The following is an 18,375-nucleotide window of genomic DNA, read 5'->3' as shown; positions in this document are numbered from 1 at the left end:
CTATAAATCATACATGTTTACACTGGTTCACAGTAGAATTTTTTGCAGAAACCAAAGTAGACAGCCCTTATTGATTTTGATGCTGTGAACATGAATTTCACAATTAAAATTATCTCCCAGTTCAGGATTACAAGGAAGTTGGGCTTTATATTTCATATATATTGCTGCCATAGTTGATAGGATATTTACATTAATTGAACTTACCTTGTTTATTTGCACCATTTCTTTGCCTTTCTCTTGTGGGTAGTCTCTGGAGCAGCTCTCTGTACCATCTAGCAGAAATCACCCAACATAGCAGTAGACTGTCAATGTCCTGGTGAAACTGTTCACTGTGCTTGTTGCTGAAGGCACTACAGTGCTTAGGAAACACATTGAGGTGGGAGCAAACAAAGTTCATCTTTAGGGTCGTGTTGTAGCCAATGACCTTTTAAGCATGAATGAGTTTGTCCACAAGGTCCCAGTAATTTTCAGCTCTGCACTCAAAGTGTGTGTCCCCCAACAATTGACTTACCTATGGCTTAATATATATCCCATTTGTGATCTTCTCTCTGCTGAGCCATGGAAACTTCTTACACACATAATGAAATGCTGCTTCATTACTGTGCATGCGCTTAACAAATGCTGTCAGGAGTTGCAACTTAATGCACAGTGGTGAAACAGCAATTTTGTTCAGATTGCTGGATGTTCTTCAGCAATATTTTTTGACCCAGGCACTAAAGCTGTTCTTAGAGGCCATTCCATCTGTATGTAGTGTTTTTCTCTTGTGCAACTGTTCCACTCAAGTAACACCAATACCTAATGTAACACCCCTGCAAACCCAACACCATCACAGTGACTTTCAAATCTCCACTTACCATCTATTCATGATTATAGTAATTAACACAGTTTCCAATGGATTTCCTTTAGCTAAGGTAGCATACGCAACAGGAATGAATGGCCTTTCATTACTATTGTGTAACAGTATTGACATCAGGCTTGTTTTTGAGCCATCTATAAGGAGTGTCCACTTGTATGGTTTTGTATATGATGTTTAGGTCTTCCAGCAAACCGTCATTATCACCACAGAATGTAATGTCACCTTCATTACTGAAATGGCACTCAGCTTTTTTCTGACGCTTCAAAAACATAGTCCACTTACTGTGTCAGTGAGGAGATTGCACTGCTGCAGTCGTGAGGCCAAGAGCTTGATTTTACATTTTGGAAGATCTAAATTCCTAATCATATCAGGTGATGATGTTGGTGTAAATGAAGGATCAGTGTCACTGGCGGATGATTCCATCTTTTTGGATGTATGTGTCATTTCAGCATCATCATTATCACTGCTTGATGGTGGTTCATGTGGAGGAACAGGAACTGGCAGTCCTTTGTCTTGAGGCAGAAGGCAAATGACATACGGTACGTCAGGGTATTGAAGATTCCTCTTTATCTTGGTACTGACTCCTTTCCCAAGGGAGGTACCAGCGAACAAACAAAGCAAATAGCATGCAGCCATGACAAATTTATTAAAAACTGCCATAAATTCAAGAACATTGACATTAATAATTTCTGTTTAGACCAGCATCTAGAAGCATGTGCAACAGAAGTAGAGTTCCATAACAGATCCTATATAATAGTAACTATTTACCGAGCACCTGCAGGAAATTATAATCTATTCACAAATCATCTAGAAGCTCTTTTGGATTATTTAACAGGAAGAAACAAAGAAATTTTGATTGCTGGTGACTTTAATACATATTTTCTAATGCAATCTTCCAGTAAACATTTACTGCAGTTAGTAATGTTGTCTTTCAATCTAACTCACACTGTAAACTTTCCAACTAGGATCACTAAATCCTCAAGGACAGCCATTGATAACATTTTTATAGACAAATCAAAGGAACAAAATCATATCATAAAACCTGTAATAAATGGACTATCAGATCATGACATGCAGCTCCTTGTTTGAAATGTAAATTCTGAGCAGATTATCAAGACTGCTAAGTCTGAGTACAGGAGAGTAGTCAGTCAACCAAAAATTGAGTGTTTTAGAAAACTGCTCAAAGATATGAACTGGAAAGATGTTTATAGTGCTCATGACATGAATGAAAAATATAATACATTCATGAACAATGTCAGTACCATGTTTGAAAACTGTTTTCCTCTAAGAGTTACTCAAATTAAACAGAAGTCTATAATAAAACCATGGATTACACAAGGAATAAAGCTATCCTGTAAGACAAAAAGGAAAATGTATCTGTCGACCAAGAATATCTCCAATACTGATGATTTAGCTAAATACAAGGAATACTGTAAAATATTTAAAAAAAGTAATTCAGACATCTAAACAAATGCACTACGAGAAGAAGATAGCAATGCCAGGGAACAAAATAAAAACAATATGGGATATAGTGAAAGAGGAGACTGGTAGAACCAGAAAGGAACAGGAGCAAATAGCATTAAGGGTAGATGACATATTAGTAACCAATGGGCATAGTGTGGTAAATCTATTTAACAAGTACTTTATATCTATTACTGATAGAATGGGATTGTCAGGATCAGTAAATAATGCCCTTGAATATCTGAAACTAGCCTTTACAAATAGCTTCAGCTACATGAATATGTCACTCACTTCACCAAAAGAAATAACTTCCACAATAAAATCTTTGAAAACAAAGCATTCTAGTGGTTACAATGAAATATCAACAAAGTTACTTGTGTAACCAGTCAATTATAACTGGGACATTTCCTGACTGGCTAAAATATGCAGATGTTAAGCCTCTATTCAAGAAAGGGGATAAAGAGATACCATCAAACTACAGACCGATTTCACTTTTGCTAGCATTCTCAAAAATTTTAGAAAAAGTAATGTACAGGCAGCTTCTCAACCATCTGACCACAAATAACATATTATCAAGAACACAGTTTAGATTTCTGAAGGGTTCTGATATCGAGAAGGCTATTTACATCTACAGTGAAAATGTATTTAATTCATTAAATAACAAATTACAAGCAGCAGGTATTTTCTGTGATTTGTCAAAGGCATTTGATTGTGTGAACCACAACATCCTTTTAAATAAATTAGAATTCTATGGTGTCACAGGCAGTGCTGCAAAATGGTTCAAGTCATACCTAGCTAACAGGAAACGAAGGGTGTCAGTACAAGGGACTAGTGAATTAAGTCATCAGTCATCAGTCATCATCAGAATGGGAAGAAATTACATGTGGTGTCCCACAAGGATCCATCTTAGGGCCATTGTTTTTTCTTGTGTACATTAATGATTTCTCATCAGTTACACTGCCAGAAGCATAGTTCGTTTTGTTTGCAGATGACACAAGTATTACAATAAATATTATGTTGAGTGTAGCTCTAGAAATATCTGCTAATGATATTTTCATGGATATTAATAAATGGTTTAAAGCCAACTCATTGACATTAAGCTTTGAAAAGACTTATTACATACAATTCAGAACCTGTAAGATGTTTCCACCCAGCATATGCATAAAGTATGAAGAAGAGCAGATAGAAGAGGTTGACAGTCTTAAATTCCTGGGATTACAACTTGATAATAAATTCAGTTGGGAGGAGCACACCACAGAAACGCCTTAACAAATCTGTATTTGCAATTCGAGTGTTAGCAGACATAGGCGACATAAAAATGAAAAAGCTTGCATACTTTGCCTACTTTCATTCCATAATGTCATATAGTATAATATTTTGGTGTAACTCTTCAAGTCAAACAAAAGTTTTCAGAGTCCAAAAGCATGTAATACGTATTATTTGTGGAATAAATTCATGGACGTCATGTAGAAACCTCTTCAAAGAACTGGGTATACTAACTACTGCCTCTCAGTATATTTACTCCTTAATGAAATTTGTCCTAAATAATATATCTCTTTTTCCAACAAACAGCTCAGTTAATATATACAATACCAAGAACAAAAATGATCTGCACAAAGACTTAAAAGCACTTACTTTAGTTCAAAAAGGGGTCCACTACTCAGGAACACTCATCTTCAATAATTTGCCAGCAAACATAAAAAATTTAGTTACAAATAAAGATCAATTTAAAAGGAGCCTGAAAGACTTACTAGCGGCCAACTCCTTCTACTCCATTGACGAATTTTTTAATAGAAAAAAATGATGTATTGTACACTCCTGGAAATGGAGAAAAGAACACATTGACACCGGTGTGTCAGACCCACCATACTTGCTCCGGACACTGCGAGAGGGCTGTACAAGCAATGATCACACGCACGGCACAGCGGACACACCAGGAACCGCGGTGTTGGCCGTCGAATGGCGCTAGCTGCGCAGCATTTGTGCACCGCCGCCGTCAGTGTCAGCCAGTTTGCCGTGGCATACGGAGCTCCATCGCAGTCTTTAACACTGGTAGCATGCCGCGACAGCGTGGACGTGAACTGTATGTGCAGTTGACGGACTTTGAGCGAGGGCGTATAGTGGGCATGCGGGAGGCCGGGTGGACGTACCGCCGAATTGCTCAACACATGGGGCGTGAGGTCTCCACAGTACATCGATGTTGTCGCCAGTGGTCGGCGGAAGAGTGCACGTGCCCGTTGACCTGGGACCGGACCGCAGCGACGCACGGATGCACGCCAAGACCGTAGGATCCTACGCAGTGCCGTAGGGGACCGCACCGCCACTTCCCAGCAAATTAGGGACACTGTTGCTCCTGGGGTATCAGCGAGGACCATTCGCAACCGTCTCCATGAAGCTGGGCTACGGACCCGCACACCGTTAGGCCGTCTTCCGCTCACGCCCCAACATCGTGCAGCCCGCCTCCAGTGGTGTCGCGACAGGCGTGAATGGAGGGACGAATGGAGACGTGTCGTCTTCAGCGATGAGAGTCGCTTCTGCCTTGGTGCCAATGATGGTCGTATGCGTGTTTGGCGCCGTGCAGGTGAGCGCCACAATCAGGACTGCATACGACCGAGGCACACAGGGCCAACACCCGGCATCATTGTGTGGGGAGCGATCTCCTACACTGGCCGTACACCACTGGTGATCGTCGAGGGGACACTGAATAGTGCACGGTACATCCAAACCATCATCGAACCCATCGTTCTACCATTCCTAGACCGGCAAGGGAACTTGCTGTTCCAACAGGACAATGCACGTCCGCATGTATCCCGTGCCACCCAACGTGCTCTAGAAGGTGTAAGTCAACTACCCTGGCCAGCAAGATCTCCGGATCTGTCCCCCATTGAGCATGTTTGGGACTGGATGAAGCGTCGTCTCACGCGGTCTGCACGTCCAGCACGAACGCTGGTCCAAATGAGGCGCCAGGTGGAAATGGCATGGCAAGCCGTTCCACAGGACTACATCCAGCATCTCTACGATCATCTCCATGGGAGAATAGCAGCCTGCATTGCTGCGAAAGGTGGATATACACTGTACTAGTGCCGACATTGTGCATGCTCTGTTGCCTGTGTCTATGTGCCTGTGGTTCTGTCAGTGTGATCATGTGATGTATCTGACCCCAGGAATGTGTCAATAAAGTTTCCCCTTCCTGGGACAATGAATTCACGGTGTTCTTATTTCAATTTCCAGGAGTGTATATATTCATACTATTAGTATTGTTATTTCAGCTTAAAAAAAAAAAGAAATGTTGACATGTTCCACATCCACGAGGATCTCCTCAGTGTGGATCTATGGATTGAAAAACTAATCTAATCTAATCTAACTAAACTGCGTGTGGTTTCTATATTCGACAATGCTCATGTGAATTATAGTGCACAAATAATTCTCTGTTGCTAAATTGTACTGGAAATGTCCATCTCACTCATGGCAGAGGAACCCTCATCACAATACCTTTGCTCTTATAGAGTCCCGTAAGCGTGGCTGTGAGACATACACTTTATTTACTTGTTACCCTTTGTTGGGAGACAGTTTTAACCTTGATATTCATGTTCAGTGCATCTAAATCTATAAATCTTGGCTACTTTTGTTTTTGTAGAAAATTTCTGCACCGTGTTACAGAAACACAAGCACCCCCCCCCCCCCCCCCATACACACACACAAACGCTTTCTAAAGTATGGTTAGGCGGCATTGTATTGTAGAAATTATTTTGAAAACTAAGAACCATGTATAATTTAGATTCCTGTCTCTTTAGGAACTTCCAAAGGCCGTGTACCTCCTCATTGGTGCAGAATTTTGTGAAAGATTTTCCTTTTGTGGCATAAGAAGTAAGTACTGCAGCCAAATTTATCTGTCATTCCGTCAATATGTGATGCTTCTTAATTTTGGCTGTAGCTATTTTTTCTACCTATTTCTGAAATGTAATTCATGTAATGGAGGATTAACATGAGAAGAAATGTTAAGCAAATAAATAATTATTGACATGCATTATGAAATATTTCTTAAAGAAAAATTAACTATTTATGTGAATCCATAAAAATGAATTATAGATGTTTATTTATCTACCAAAGTATTTAAGACACTGAACTGTTTTTGAAATAAAAAAGAAGGAGCTAACAGCAGGGTGTAAAAATTATTTGTACTGGCTTTAATCCATACATATTATAAAAATGAATATGTGTGTGTGTGTGTGTGTGTGTGTGTGTGAGAGAGAGAGAGAGAGAGAGAGAGAGAGAGAGAGAGAGAGAGAGAGAGAGTGCATGTGTTAAACATTTCCTAAACCTCTGGACTGATTTCAACCAGATGTGGTACACATGTCCTTTACTGCCTTTACTATCAGGCAACAATTGCTATGTGGCTAAGATCCACCTATCCAACATAGTTCAGGAGTATGACATCATAAACACTCAGATGCGTGAAAAACTGCTGCATTGTGCAGGATGTTCAAATTTGCTATTCCTTTGCTGCTAACTCTATTTGTAACATTTTTGCTGACAGTATTCACTTATGCTGCTGAATGTACTTGCATAAATATATCATTGTACGACATATATTCCAAGAGATATGATGTAATAAACTCTGAGGTGTGTGAAAAATTCCCTCAAAATACGTTTAATTTTTACTACTTTGACACTCATACAGTCGAGACTAATTAAGGAAATCCCTGACACCTGGAAGAACTTTTGGCAACGTTTAGCTGTGAAGTGCAAACAACTTCACATGGAAACTACAGTCGTCTGTAGAGCTATGAACAGGCATTGTCATAGAGATGTTTACAAAATCGTGTTGTAGACACGTGAAGCAATTGTGCCCATATAGAAACTGTCTGGGATCATGTTTTTTAATTTGGATACTGTACTTATACATTTGTATGTTATGCATATGTCTTTGTACAGCTGTCTCATAATTTCAAAGATGTGTTCACGAATAAATGGAAATGCATTTTTTCGATACTTCACTACAAATTCAGTTCATTATTTGTTTTTATTTCTAATAGAAAACTGGCAAAATGAATACCTGGGCAATGCTGGGTTTATCAGTTACTATATTTTATATTAGTCAATCAGACAGAGATATAGCAACTAGGTTAGCTGAACATGAAAGCAGCTTGAGATTGAAGAATTCTGACTCCATAATTGCTGGGGATTTACTGAGTGAGAGCCGCAGCTACCAGCCACAGTCCCATGACCTCCTTTTAGCTAACAAAGTTCAAAAACGTAATGTTTGGAAGCCCAGGATATAAGTAAACATCTAACACACAGTGATGATTTAATGTTAAGTGAGTAAACATGGCTCAAAACTTCCCCTCTTCTAAATTTCTCTGAAGCCTCACATTTCTTTAGTTTTTCCTGCACTAGGTGTTCTGTATATCTTGTTTTTTATTGTATGTACATCTTCGCTACTGTACGAGAATGGCTTAGTTTACAAATTTCCTGTTATTACAATTGTCAGTTCTATCTTTTCCTCTGTTTCTGCATCACCTTCCATAGACTCGTCCAGCTTTTCTTCAATACTCATGTCTTTATTAATTCTATTTTAACAACAACAAAATAATTATTGCGACCTACATCCGTTTGGACTCGCTTACTGTATTCATCCTTTGGACTTCTTCTACAATTTTTGCACCTCCCCCCTCCAATTCACACACACACACACACACACACACTTTTTCCTCTATAACCAAACTTGTGATTCCTTCATGTTTCAGGATTTGTCCTATTAATTTATCCCCTGTTTTAGTTAAGTTGTGTCATAAATTTCTTGTTTCTCAAATGTGATTCAGTATCTTATATTAATTACTTGATCTACCCATCTAATCTTCGGCATTACGTAAAATGAGGGAAAAGCAACCATTGGCCTGGATGGACTGATGTGTGGATCATAGAAACACACAACAGAAAACCATATTCGCTCTAGCTTTTGAGCTCTTTTTCTAATAAAAGTACTCATATTCACACAACCACACAGGCACCCAAATGTACACTCCCACAGCTGCAGGAGCTACATTTTGGTGTCTGTGAGGTTGTGTGTATGAATATATGAACATTGACAAGAAAAATAAGAGTGTGAACTTTTACTAGAAAAAGAGCACGAGCTTAAGAGCTAGTACAAATACTATTTTCTGGTAAGTGTCTCTGTGTTTCCACACATCAGTCCACTAAGGTGGGTTCCCCTCATTTTATTTATTGTTCCATCCAGGAATTTCCTAATCTTCAGCATTCTTCTGCAGCACCGTATTTCAGAAGCTTCTATTCTTCTCTTATATGAGCTGCTTAGCATCCACTGTTTCTGTACAAGGCTACACTTTAGACAAATGCATTCAGAAAAAAAAACTTACTAACATTTGAATGTATGTTAGATGCTAGCAAATTCATTTTTCAGGAATGATTTTTGTAATGTTGCCAGCTGGTATTTTATATCTTCTCTGTGTTGGCCATCATCAGTTATCTTGGTGCCCAAATAGATAAACTCATCTGCTACTTATAGCATCGTATTTCCTAGTCTAATTTCTTCAGCATCACCTAATTTAATTTAAGTACATTCCATTGTTATACTCATGGTGGTGATCATCTTACAACCTCTTTTTAGGACACTGTCCATTCCTTCAGTTGATGTGCCAAGTCCTGTGCTGTGTGACAGAATGACAATGTCATTGGCAAACCAAGTTTTAATTTTTTCTCTCTGAACTTAAATTCCCTTTCCTAATTTCTCCTTTGTTTATTTTACTGCTCACTCAGTGTATGGACTTAATACCGTCAGGGATAGACTACAACAACCCTGTCTTACTGCCTTCTCAACTACTGCTTTCCTTTCATGTCCTTCAACCCATATAGGTCGAAACTGGTTTCTCTACAAATTGTAAATAAGTTTTTGCTTCATGCATTTCATCTCCTTTACCTTCAGAATTTCAAAAGAGTAGTTCAGTCAACATTGTCAAAAGCTTCCTCAAAATCTACAATTGCTATAATTATAGATTTTCCGTTCTTGACCTTATCTTCTGAGATAAGTCGTAGGATCTGTATTGATTCCTGATCCCATCCCTTCACTTCTCTGGAAACCCAAACTGATCTTTCTCGAGGTCAGCTTTTAGCAGTTTTTCCATTATTTTGTAAATAATTTGTGTTGGTGTCGTGCAAACATGACTTAATAAATTTATAGTTAGCTTCTGCAACTGCAGGGCCAGTTTAAGACTAAAGGGACTCAAGGCACTGTTGGGATGCCATACAGAGATGGAAAGAGTGTCACCAATGGCACCCATGAGCAGTGCCGTAGCATGGTTGTAAAGGTTGGGGAGGCTCTAAATTTATTATAGGTAGACAAAATAGTACAATAAACAATAATTTAAACAAATGAAACAAAATGCATCAAATAAAACAACAAGAACAACAACATCAACAACTACTACTACTACCACTACCCCCGCCACTAATAATAATAATAATAATAATAATAATAATAATAATAACTAACTAACTTGTTCAAGAAACAATGACAAATTTGTAGAACTCCAGCAGCAAGAAAAGAAGCACTTACATTTTCTTGTATACAAGTGCAATGTGCCTGTCTTTTCTTTCCACGAATGAGTCTATAACTTGGTCTACAAAGATCTGATCACTGGATAACTCTCCAAGTAGTGTCTTTTCTATTGCTAACATGCTCAAACACGACAGCCGGGTGTTAGACATTGAATTCTTTAAATAATTCTTCACTCGTTTAAGAGCACTCATGCTTCGTTCACTGCCTGCTGTAGTTGCAGGTAGGGTGAAAACCAAACGCAGTAACTTCGTTGTTTCTTCATAAACAGAGTCTGAATCATTGTTGACAATGTACTTTAAGAGTATTCTTGGAGATAAGTGTTCTTTCACATCAGCTTATATGTTACACAGTGCATTTTCAAGTTGTTCTTGTTTGAAAAATGGGTAATGTTCTAATAACTGAATCAGTTTCAGCTTTGGAAATTCTTTTTGATAGTTCGGGAAACACTTTTCGTTCAAAAGTTCACAAACTGAATTTGGGGAAACTCTTGAAATCTTCTTTCCATCTGAACAATTTGCAAATCCAGTATCTCGTAAGTTAGTGCCCTGAGAGATGTCTTTTGACTGTCACGGAATGATAAGTTGCTATTCAAACACAAACTGCATTTAATGCATTATCAACGAATGTTTCCGTTCTTAATTGCCGTAAGTTTCTGAAAACAGTTCTTATTTCGTCGTGGCGAGCAGTTATACTGACAGATTTTGACTGAAGAACATAAAAGAATTGAACAACATAAACAAAGCAGCCTTGGTAGAAACATAGCAAGTAGACAAACGTAGGATCATCCATCCGTTGTTTCATTCTCACAGCACAGCTCAAAGATTCTGGGTCCCACTGACAGTCTGTATCATCAATTGTATAATTAAAAACACTATATAGCTCTGAGAAATGACTAGATATTGTTCAAACTGCCCTGGAATGAAAGTTCCAGTGAGTGTTTCTTGCATGTGGCAGTTTAAATCCTTTCTCTTAGCATTACAGTTCGTTTTGATGATTTGCTGAAAAACTAATGGAATGCAGTCGCTTACAAACATGGGTACTTTTCGTATGATTTTGGAGGCATGTAACAGTACCAAAATTAGTTGGTGTGTGTAACAATGAATAAACAGCGCATAGGGACAGAACTGCTCTGCCCGCCATTACGGAAGCGTCATCATATGTTTGACTAACCACTTTTCTTTCCACATTCCATTCTTTCAATACTGCATGAATAATGTTTGATAAACCTTCAGCAGTTTTATCTCCAGAAACATCGTAATATCCAACGAATCTTTCCTCAATTTTGTCTGCAATACAGTATCTGAATATTATACTCATTTGACTCTTGAATGACACGCCTAATATTTCATCAGCATGAATCGAAATGAAATTGCAGTTCTGCATTTCAGATCTTATTTTTTCATTAACTGCCAGAGTTATCATTTCTATTACATCATTCTGTATATCTGGAGAAGTTCCTTTAAAGGTTGAAGATGATAACAGATGGTCTTGGATTAACTGCTCTCCTTGCGCTAGTAAATTCAAAACTCTTCTGTTGTATGCAACTTTTTCATTGTATTTTATTGCTGTCAGACGAGCGGCTTCAGAAAGGGGGTGCTCAATTCTACTTTTGCCCAATAACTGAAATGATTCTTTGTTCTGCAGGTGACGTTTTGATATCTGATGCTTTGGTGCTTTCCGGTCAAAGTTCTTTATTGTACAAATGCCCTCATTGCACCATTCCTTTTCACCACCAAACAGAAGACATATATAACAATATAATCTGTTATTAACTGCATTTGCAGTTGGCCAAGTATATTTTTCGTACCAGGCTGTCTGAAAAGTGAGTTTTTGTTTGGCTTCACTTAAAACTACACTGAGTATAGGAGTAGGTCGTTTGTCCTTCAATTCACACTTTTTTTCGTACGGTATGTTAATGTAGAAAAAGGCATTTTTAATAAAAATTCTATAAGGTGTTCAGTTGCTCGCTCACTCATGTTGGCGACACAACGAAAAAATGCACTAAAATCTCACAAGAATGACTATGAACACAAACCGCGCGACTGTTCACTTCCGTGTTAAAATCGTGCATAGAAGCGGCAGAGACTAGTCTCGATACCTGCTAGCAAGTGCAGCGCACCAGCCTTCGTGGAAGAGGGGAAGTGGAGGGGGTGCAGGCGCACACAGCCAGGTAAGGGAAGGGAGGCAGAGACTGAGAGCAGTCGAGTCTCAAGCAGGAAAATACACCAATACTCGGGGTGCGGCGCGGGCTACAAGACTGATGTCTTCACACGTGTAGAGCTCATAGCAGAAAGTTATTTATATTTTTGTTATGAATTGCTATTGAATCTTTTTTAAGCATGAATACAGGGGAGACTTAAGTCTCAAAGTCTCCCCTCATGCTACGCCACTGCCCATGAGCAAGATTTGTATCAGTGGATAACACAATTAGTAGTGAAAACTGATGTGGTTGAAATAGTACAAGGGAAAAGTTTGAGGGGAGGATGGCAAATGATAAAATGCTTGTGTAGAAAAATGTACTTGAACTGGCTCTGGAAAGAAAGGTGATTCTGACTAGCTTCCTGTTTTCTTTTCTATCCATTGCCCCACATTTTCATGCTACAGTGCTGCTACTTATTTCAAACAAGGGCACTGAAGCCCTCTTTTTGGTCTCGCTTGTGCTCTGTCTGTTTGGTGCCTCTCACAAGTGTTTGCCATACTTTTCCTACTGTATGGACCACATCCTGAGTGGCAGCAAGTGGCAGTTGAGCAAAGTTGTAACGGAAGGGAATAGGTGCAAATGCAGTGTGCAGTTATTGCAAATTACACAAATATCTCCAAATGTGCTGCTTGTGCGTGTTGAAACTTACACCATGGCACTTTTCAGTATCACACAGGAGGGGGGGGGGGGGGGGGGTGTATGTCAAGTCACTTGTGTGGAAAAACATTCTTGAACCAGCCTTGAACATCTGCCTGTTTTGGAATTGGAATTATTACAGTCTGAAGGTATTTTCATATAGCCTATTCTGCATACCAGGAGGAATAATTTTGTCATGGAAGGATCTCAATATTTCTGAGGACCTGTTGTCTATGGCCTTGTTTTTAGCTAAGTCTTTTAGAGCTTTGATGAATTATTCTCACAATATCATCTCCCAACTCACCTTCAGCAAATTTCTCTTCCCTTTATTTAATATTGCCGTAGTCCGCCCCCAGTAGCTGAGTTGTCAGTGCGATAGAATGTCAATCCTAAGGGCCCAGGTTTGATTCCCGGCTGGGTCAGAGATTTTTCCGCTCAGGGACTGGGTATTGTGTTCTCCTAATCATCATCATTTCATCCCCATCGACGCGCAAGTCGCTGAAGGGGCATCAAATCGAAAGACTTGCACCTAGCGAACTGTCTACCTGACGGGAGGCCCTAGTCACATGAGATTTACATTTAATATTGCCCTCAAGTTTGTTAATTGTATTATACAGTAATTGAGCAACACTCATATTATGTGAACATAACTTCCTCTTAAAGCCAAATTAACGTTACTGTCCTGTCACTGGCTTTTCCTCTGTTTCTGACTGCATACGCCTCCCCTTGAATGAGAAATTGCTGCTGACCTCGAATCTAAGGTGCAGTTCCCACTGAAGCAATACAACATGCAACTGTCTCAGTTACAATCATGAGGACTAAAGCAACATGTCCTCTTTGTCCCCTGTTTGACCACAATCACCTCTGGTAAGCTTTTGACCCTGACCACTGAAGCATGCCAATATGGCATTGGCACAGTTCTCTCCCACAGAAATCCCAGTGGCTTGGAGCAGCCTATTACTTTTATGTCAAACACCTTATTGGCAGCTTAGAAAAATTATTCCCAGATTGACAAGGAGGCACTAATGGTCATACACTGACAACTCACATTAATGTGACCACCTTCTGCTGTGCAGACTCCTACGAGATATGCAGGAAGATTATCAAAGATGTTCTGGGAGGTACTAACAGGGATGTGCAGCCATGCTGCCTCCAGTGCCAAGCCAGTTGTGCTAGGTTTCTCGGTTGTGGATCTATGGTGCGAAGAGCCCAATCGAGGTGGTCCCACTAATTCTCAATTGGTTTTAAATCCAGTTAGCCCAGTGGCCAGGGTAGAATGGCAAACTCATCCTGGCACTCTTCAAACCATGCACATGCACTGTGAGCTGCATGACATGTTGCATTGTTCTGCTGGTAGATGCCATTGCGCCGAGGAAAAACAAATCGTAGGTAGGAGTGGATATGGTCCCAAGGATATATGTGTACTTGTGTTGATCCATTGTGGCTTCCAGAATGATGAGATCTCCCATGGAATGCCACAAAAACATTCTCCAGACCATAATGCTCCATCCTCTGCCCCCCTACCCACGTGACAATTGTAACAGCTGGTTCGCTTTCTGATGTTCCACACTGTACATGCCAACAACCATCTGTCAGATGGAGGATAAAATGTGACTCATCTGAAAAGCCCACCTGTCACCACTCAGTGGATGTCCAGTTGTGTTATTGGTGTGCAAATTTCATCCTTCATTGTCAACGAATAGCAATCAGCATGCGCTCATGAACCAGACACCTACTGTGGAGGCCGACTTGCAGGAATATGCTGAATGGTCATTCAGGAGACCCTGTTGGTAGCCCCTCGGTTCATCTGGGCAATCAATTGCTCAACTGTTCCACATCTATTCACCTGTAAACATCTCCACAGCTGTCATTCACCACTGTGATCTATGGTCCATGGTGCACCACAGTACCTTGACACTGGTTTTGGATAGTGCCATTTTGCCATTTATGGTAAACTTTAACCACAGCAGTCATGTGAACAGTTTAGAAACTTAGTTGTTTCAGAAATGCTTCCACCCTTGGTGTGAAATACAGTGATCATGCCCTCTTGGACGTCAGATAAATCACTCTGTTTTTGCATGACTGCAATGACTGCACTGTTTTCTGCATCCCCTTGATATGCTTTATATACACTCCACTGCTAGTGCCGTCTGCGAGTGATTATAGCACACTGACGTCAAACAGAGACACTGGTCACATTAATGTGACTTCACAATGTGTACAGTGTAAACAAGTTTTTATATGTTCTTGTATGGCACTATGTTCCACCTCCTCATTGGCCGTAAGTTGCTCATCGCCCTGTTTGGTGTCCAGTCTGCCCTCCTGGACAGAACTGTACAGTGTTTACAGTGTTGGGCTTTGTTTCTGAGTAATTATTCTTATTATAGTTACTACCAGCTCACCTTATAGAACACAAGTGTGCATGCTTTGTTAAGGTTACTGATGGACCCTGATGTCTACTTTGACAGTTAGGAGGCAATGTGTTTTTTGCTAGAATAGAACTCTCTGGATAACCTAAATAAATTTCCATTGAAAGAGCAGGAAGTAACAGAAGCTGTGAGCAAGGATTCACTCGTGTGCAGAGTAAGTACAGCGGTCCAACAAGGATGGTTGGACTGTTTAGACACAGGGTCAGACTGAGTTCTCCAGAGGTATTTCAAGCTTCGTTACAGGCTCACCATTCTCGGTGGTGTCTTACTGCTTGCTACAGAAGATCAGAATTGCTGTATTTTGATTCCACCATCATAGTGACTATGCATTCTGCAGATGTTATGTGCCTCTTATGGGGGGATGTCACAAATGAGAGTGTTGGCTTGGTGATATATCTACTAGCCAGCAATTCAATCATCCATTGAGTACATGATGTATTCCTGTTCAGTGTGCACCTGTAACTAGGCAGCACCAACACAAAAATTTTCTCCGTGGCCTGTACGAAAGCACCCGTGGGACAAGATGCACTGGATTTTGTGGGTTCTTTCTTGTGGACCATGTGGCTGTCAGTTGTAGACACCTTGTCTTAACTTCCCATATTTTTGCTAAGTTGTCTTCCATTACTTCACACATTACAATTTTGGTGTTAGCTGCCATTTTTGCTATTGAGGCTGTGCCACGCATGCCGGTCTCAGACAGTGGTCGCCAGTTTGTGCCGGAAGAATTTGAAGTGTTCTGTTACGAAAATGGTATTCTGCACCTGACCACCACACTGTTCCATCCTGCATTAAATGCAGAGGATGAGTCATTGGTTGGGATGTTCAAATTACAACTAAATAAAATAATTTCGGTGGGATCTAGAGATGATGCACTGTCCAGATTTTGGGTGTCATACTGAGCAACTCCAATAAGCAGGTGCAGGCCAGCTGAGGTCCTGCACGGCCATCAGTGCTGCAGCCTCTTTGATCTCATATTGCACCCAATGCCTCATATTCCTGACCCAAGGACTGTGCCACAATATCGGTGAGGATCCTCCGTCTGGGCACGTGTCATCGAATGGAAACCTGGGTGGACACAAGGCATCATGGCGGGACATAAGGGCTAACAACTTTATACTGCTGCAATGGGTCAGCAGCGCCTGGCATGCCGTGCTAACCATCTCTGTTCGGATCGAGCTGAGTGATGGATGCCATCACTCAAACATGCAGAAGATGATTGAGTAGGTGGGAGGGATCCACCAGAGCTTGCTTTAAGCCCAAAGTGATGTCCCATGCCTGTTCGCTGTCCACCGTATAATTTTCGTCCTTGTCTGGTGCAAACCACCATCCAGGAGAACTGTTTGCCAAGGAAGATCTGACAGAGGTGGAGTACCTCTCCCCATCATTGCAGCAGTTGGCAGAGGCAACCAGCAGACAGATCTCAAGCAGAACCCCTGGCAGAGTTCCCTGTCACCCCTCATCCAATTTCTTGGCATCTCCAGTGTAGAATGGGGCATTTTTTACCCTACATACCTCATAAAGGGAGAGGAATTCGGTATCCCATCAGACTCCTGTTATGTCGCACAAGGAGTTTTTCAGGTCGAGAATCGAAGTGATCCACAACTCCACCATAAGTGGCATGTATGTCGTGTGCATTGGGCAGAGCATTTGGAGGCAGAGCTTTCCTTGTTCTACTTCATTGACTCCAAACCTGGTTGTATGCTAATCATTTTTACTGAATAGTTTCCTTAGAAATGAATGAGAAAGACTCCATACTGGAGAATGCATGCAAATCTATAAACCTATTACATGAAGCAACCAGCACTCTATGTTGCACTGATAAAACAGACATGTTTTTTGGAGTTGTATCGCTGTTGTCCATGTGTGAGCCAGTTAAATCATTTCAACTACCTTTCTGTGCACTCCACCAGTGTGGGTTGCTTCTTCATCATATCATAAGTTGCCTCATGTATTGTATTGCACATCATAACACCTAAGTGAGAACCATGTCTAATGGTTACTTTCTGATCTGCTCTCCTTTCCATTCAGATCCATATCAGACGTATAGCTTCCCAGACATGATAAGCAGAGCAAATTGGGTGTTGTATAGCATTGCAGCTCACTTTGGTGAAATAGCATTAACTCATATGCCAAGAACTTAACTCTTGATTCTCTTATATTTCTTAGGCAGTTCCTCTGGTATGTGTCTCAAATTGGATTTTAGATTCATGAGAGTAAGTAAATTTGTATATCTAGATGTCAGAATTATTTTATGAAAATCTCCTTTTTTAATTTGTATTACTCACAGATAATCAGTCATTATTCAATAGCTTGTTTAGCAACCATTTGTTGCCTATTCGAACTATACACTTGAACTGTTTTTGTCTGTCGTCTTCAATTCTGGCTATTATTGGGGAGATCTTTAGTTCCTTCTGATGTCTTCATTACAGCTGTGATTGGAACACCATACTAGTTGTTTCTTCCCAGAATTTCATTTTTGTGGTTTAAATTCGACTCCTGCAATTGGCCTTTGAGGTGCATACTTTACTGCAATACAGGAGTGCTGTGGCTGATTTTGTGTAACAAAATTCCATGTGGGTCTCTGTGCAGTAGATGTTCGAAAATATTCTTCTGAGCATGTGGCGTGGCACTAGTTAACCTTCTCCATTCATATGTGCTGTTGCATTCTATGTGATTAAAGTCTGATATTTGTTTTAGACAGATGTGATTTACATATATTTTTTATCTTATAATTTCATTTACCATAGAGACCATAACTTTATTTTAGTCTTTCGATATCAGAGTTGTGTGTCTTGGCTGTGTTATTTAGCAGGAGCATTGATTTCTATACGTTATCTTCAGAGGAGCAAAAGATATTCAGATCAGGAAAGAGTAAGGTGTTAATAGCTCCTGGAGCTGCCACTTTCCATTACTTCACTGTGCCATCTGAGTACAAAAGGAATGTGACTGGCAACAGACAGCAATCTTGTCTAATACCATGATTGGTTATTATAAGCCTTATGGTCCTGTCATTGGAATTTCCTAAGGGAATGGAGATATTTTTGTATAAGCTTTTTCAACTTGTACTGTGTTTTCTGGGAAGCATTTTCATTACAATTTTTCCTGTAGCCTGTTTCAGTGTAATATAATGTAACTGGATAGATAAAAAATCTATTCACCAAGTGGTGGCAGGAGGAAACATATATAAAGGTTAAGTAAATCTGCAGGCTTTTGGAGC

General features: G+C 40.1%; 1 protein-coding gene across 1 annotated transcript in view; it reads left to right on the top strand.

The window, feature by feature from the left end:
• Positions 1 to 18,375, top strand: part of LOC126260366 (solute carrier family 15 member 2-like) — a 276,933-nt gene that overhangs the window by 8,692 nt on the left and 249,866 nt on the right. Inside the window, exon 2 of the mRNA XM_049957694.1 lies at positions 6,112 to 6,184. Within this exon, the coding sequence (XP_049813651.1) occupies positions 6,112 to 6,184 (73 nt within the window). The remainder of the gene's footprint in view (positions 1 to 6,111; positions 6,185 to 18,375) is intronic.

The sequence above is a fragment of the Schistocerca nitens genome, chromosome 5 (genome assembly GCF_023898315.1).
Source record: "Schistocerca nitens isolate TAMUIC-IGC-003100 chromosome 5, iqSchNite1.1, whole genome shotgun sequence".
Classification (NCBI taxonomy): domain Eukaryota; kingdom Metazoa; phylum Arthropoda; class Insecta; order Orthoptera; family Acrididae; genus Schistocerca; species Schistocerca nitens.
This window is presented reverse-complemented; position numbering and strand designations above follow the sequence as displayed.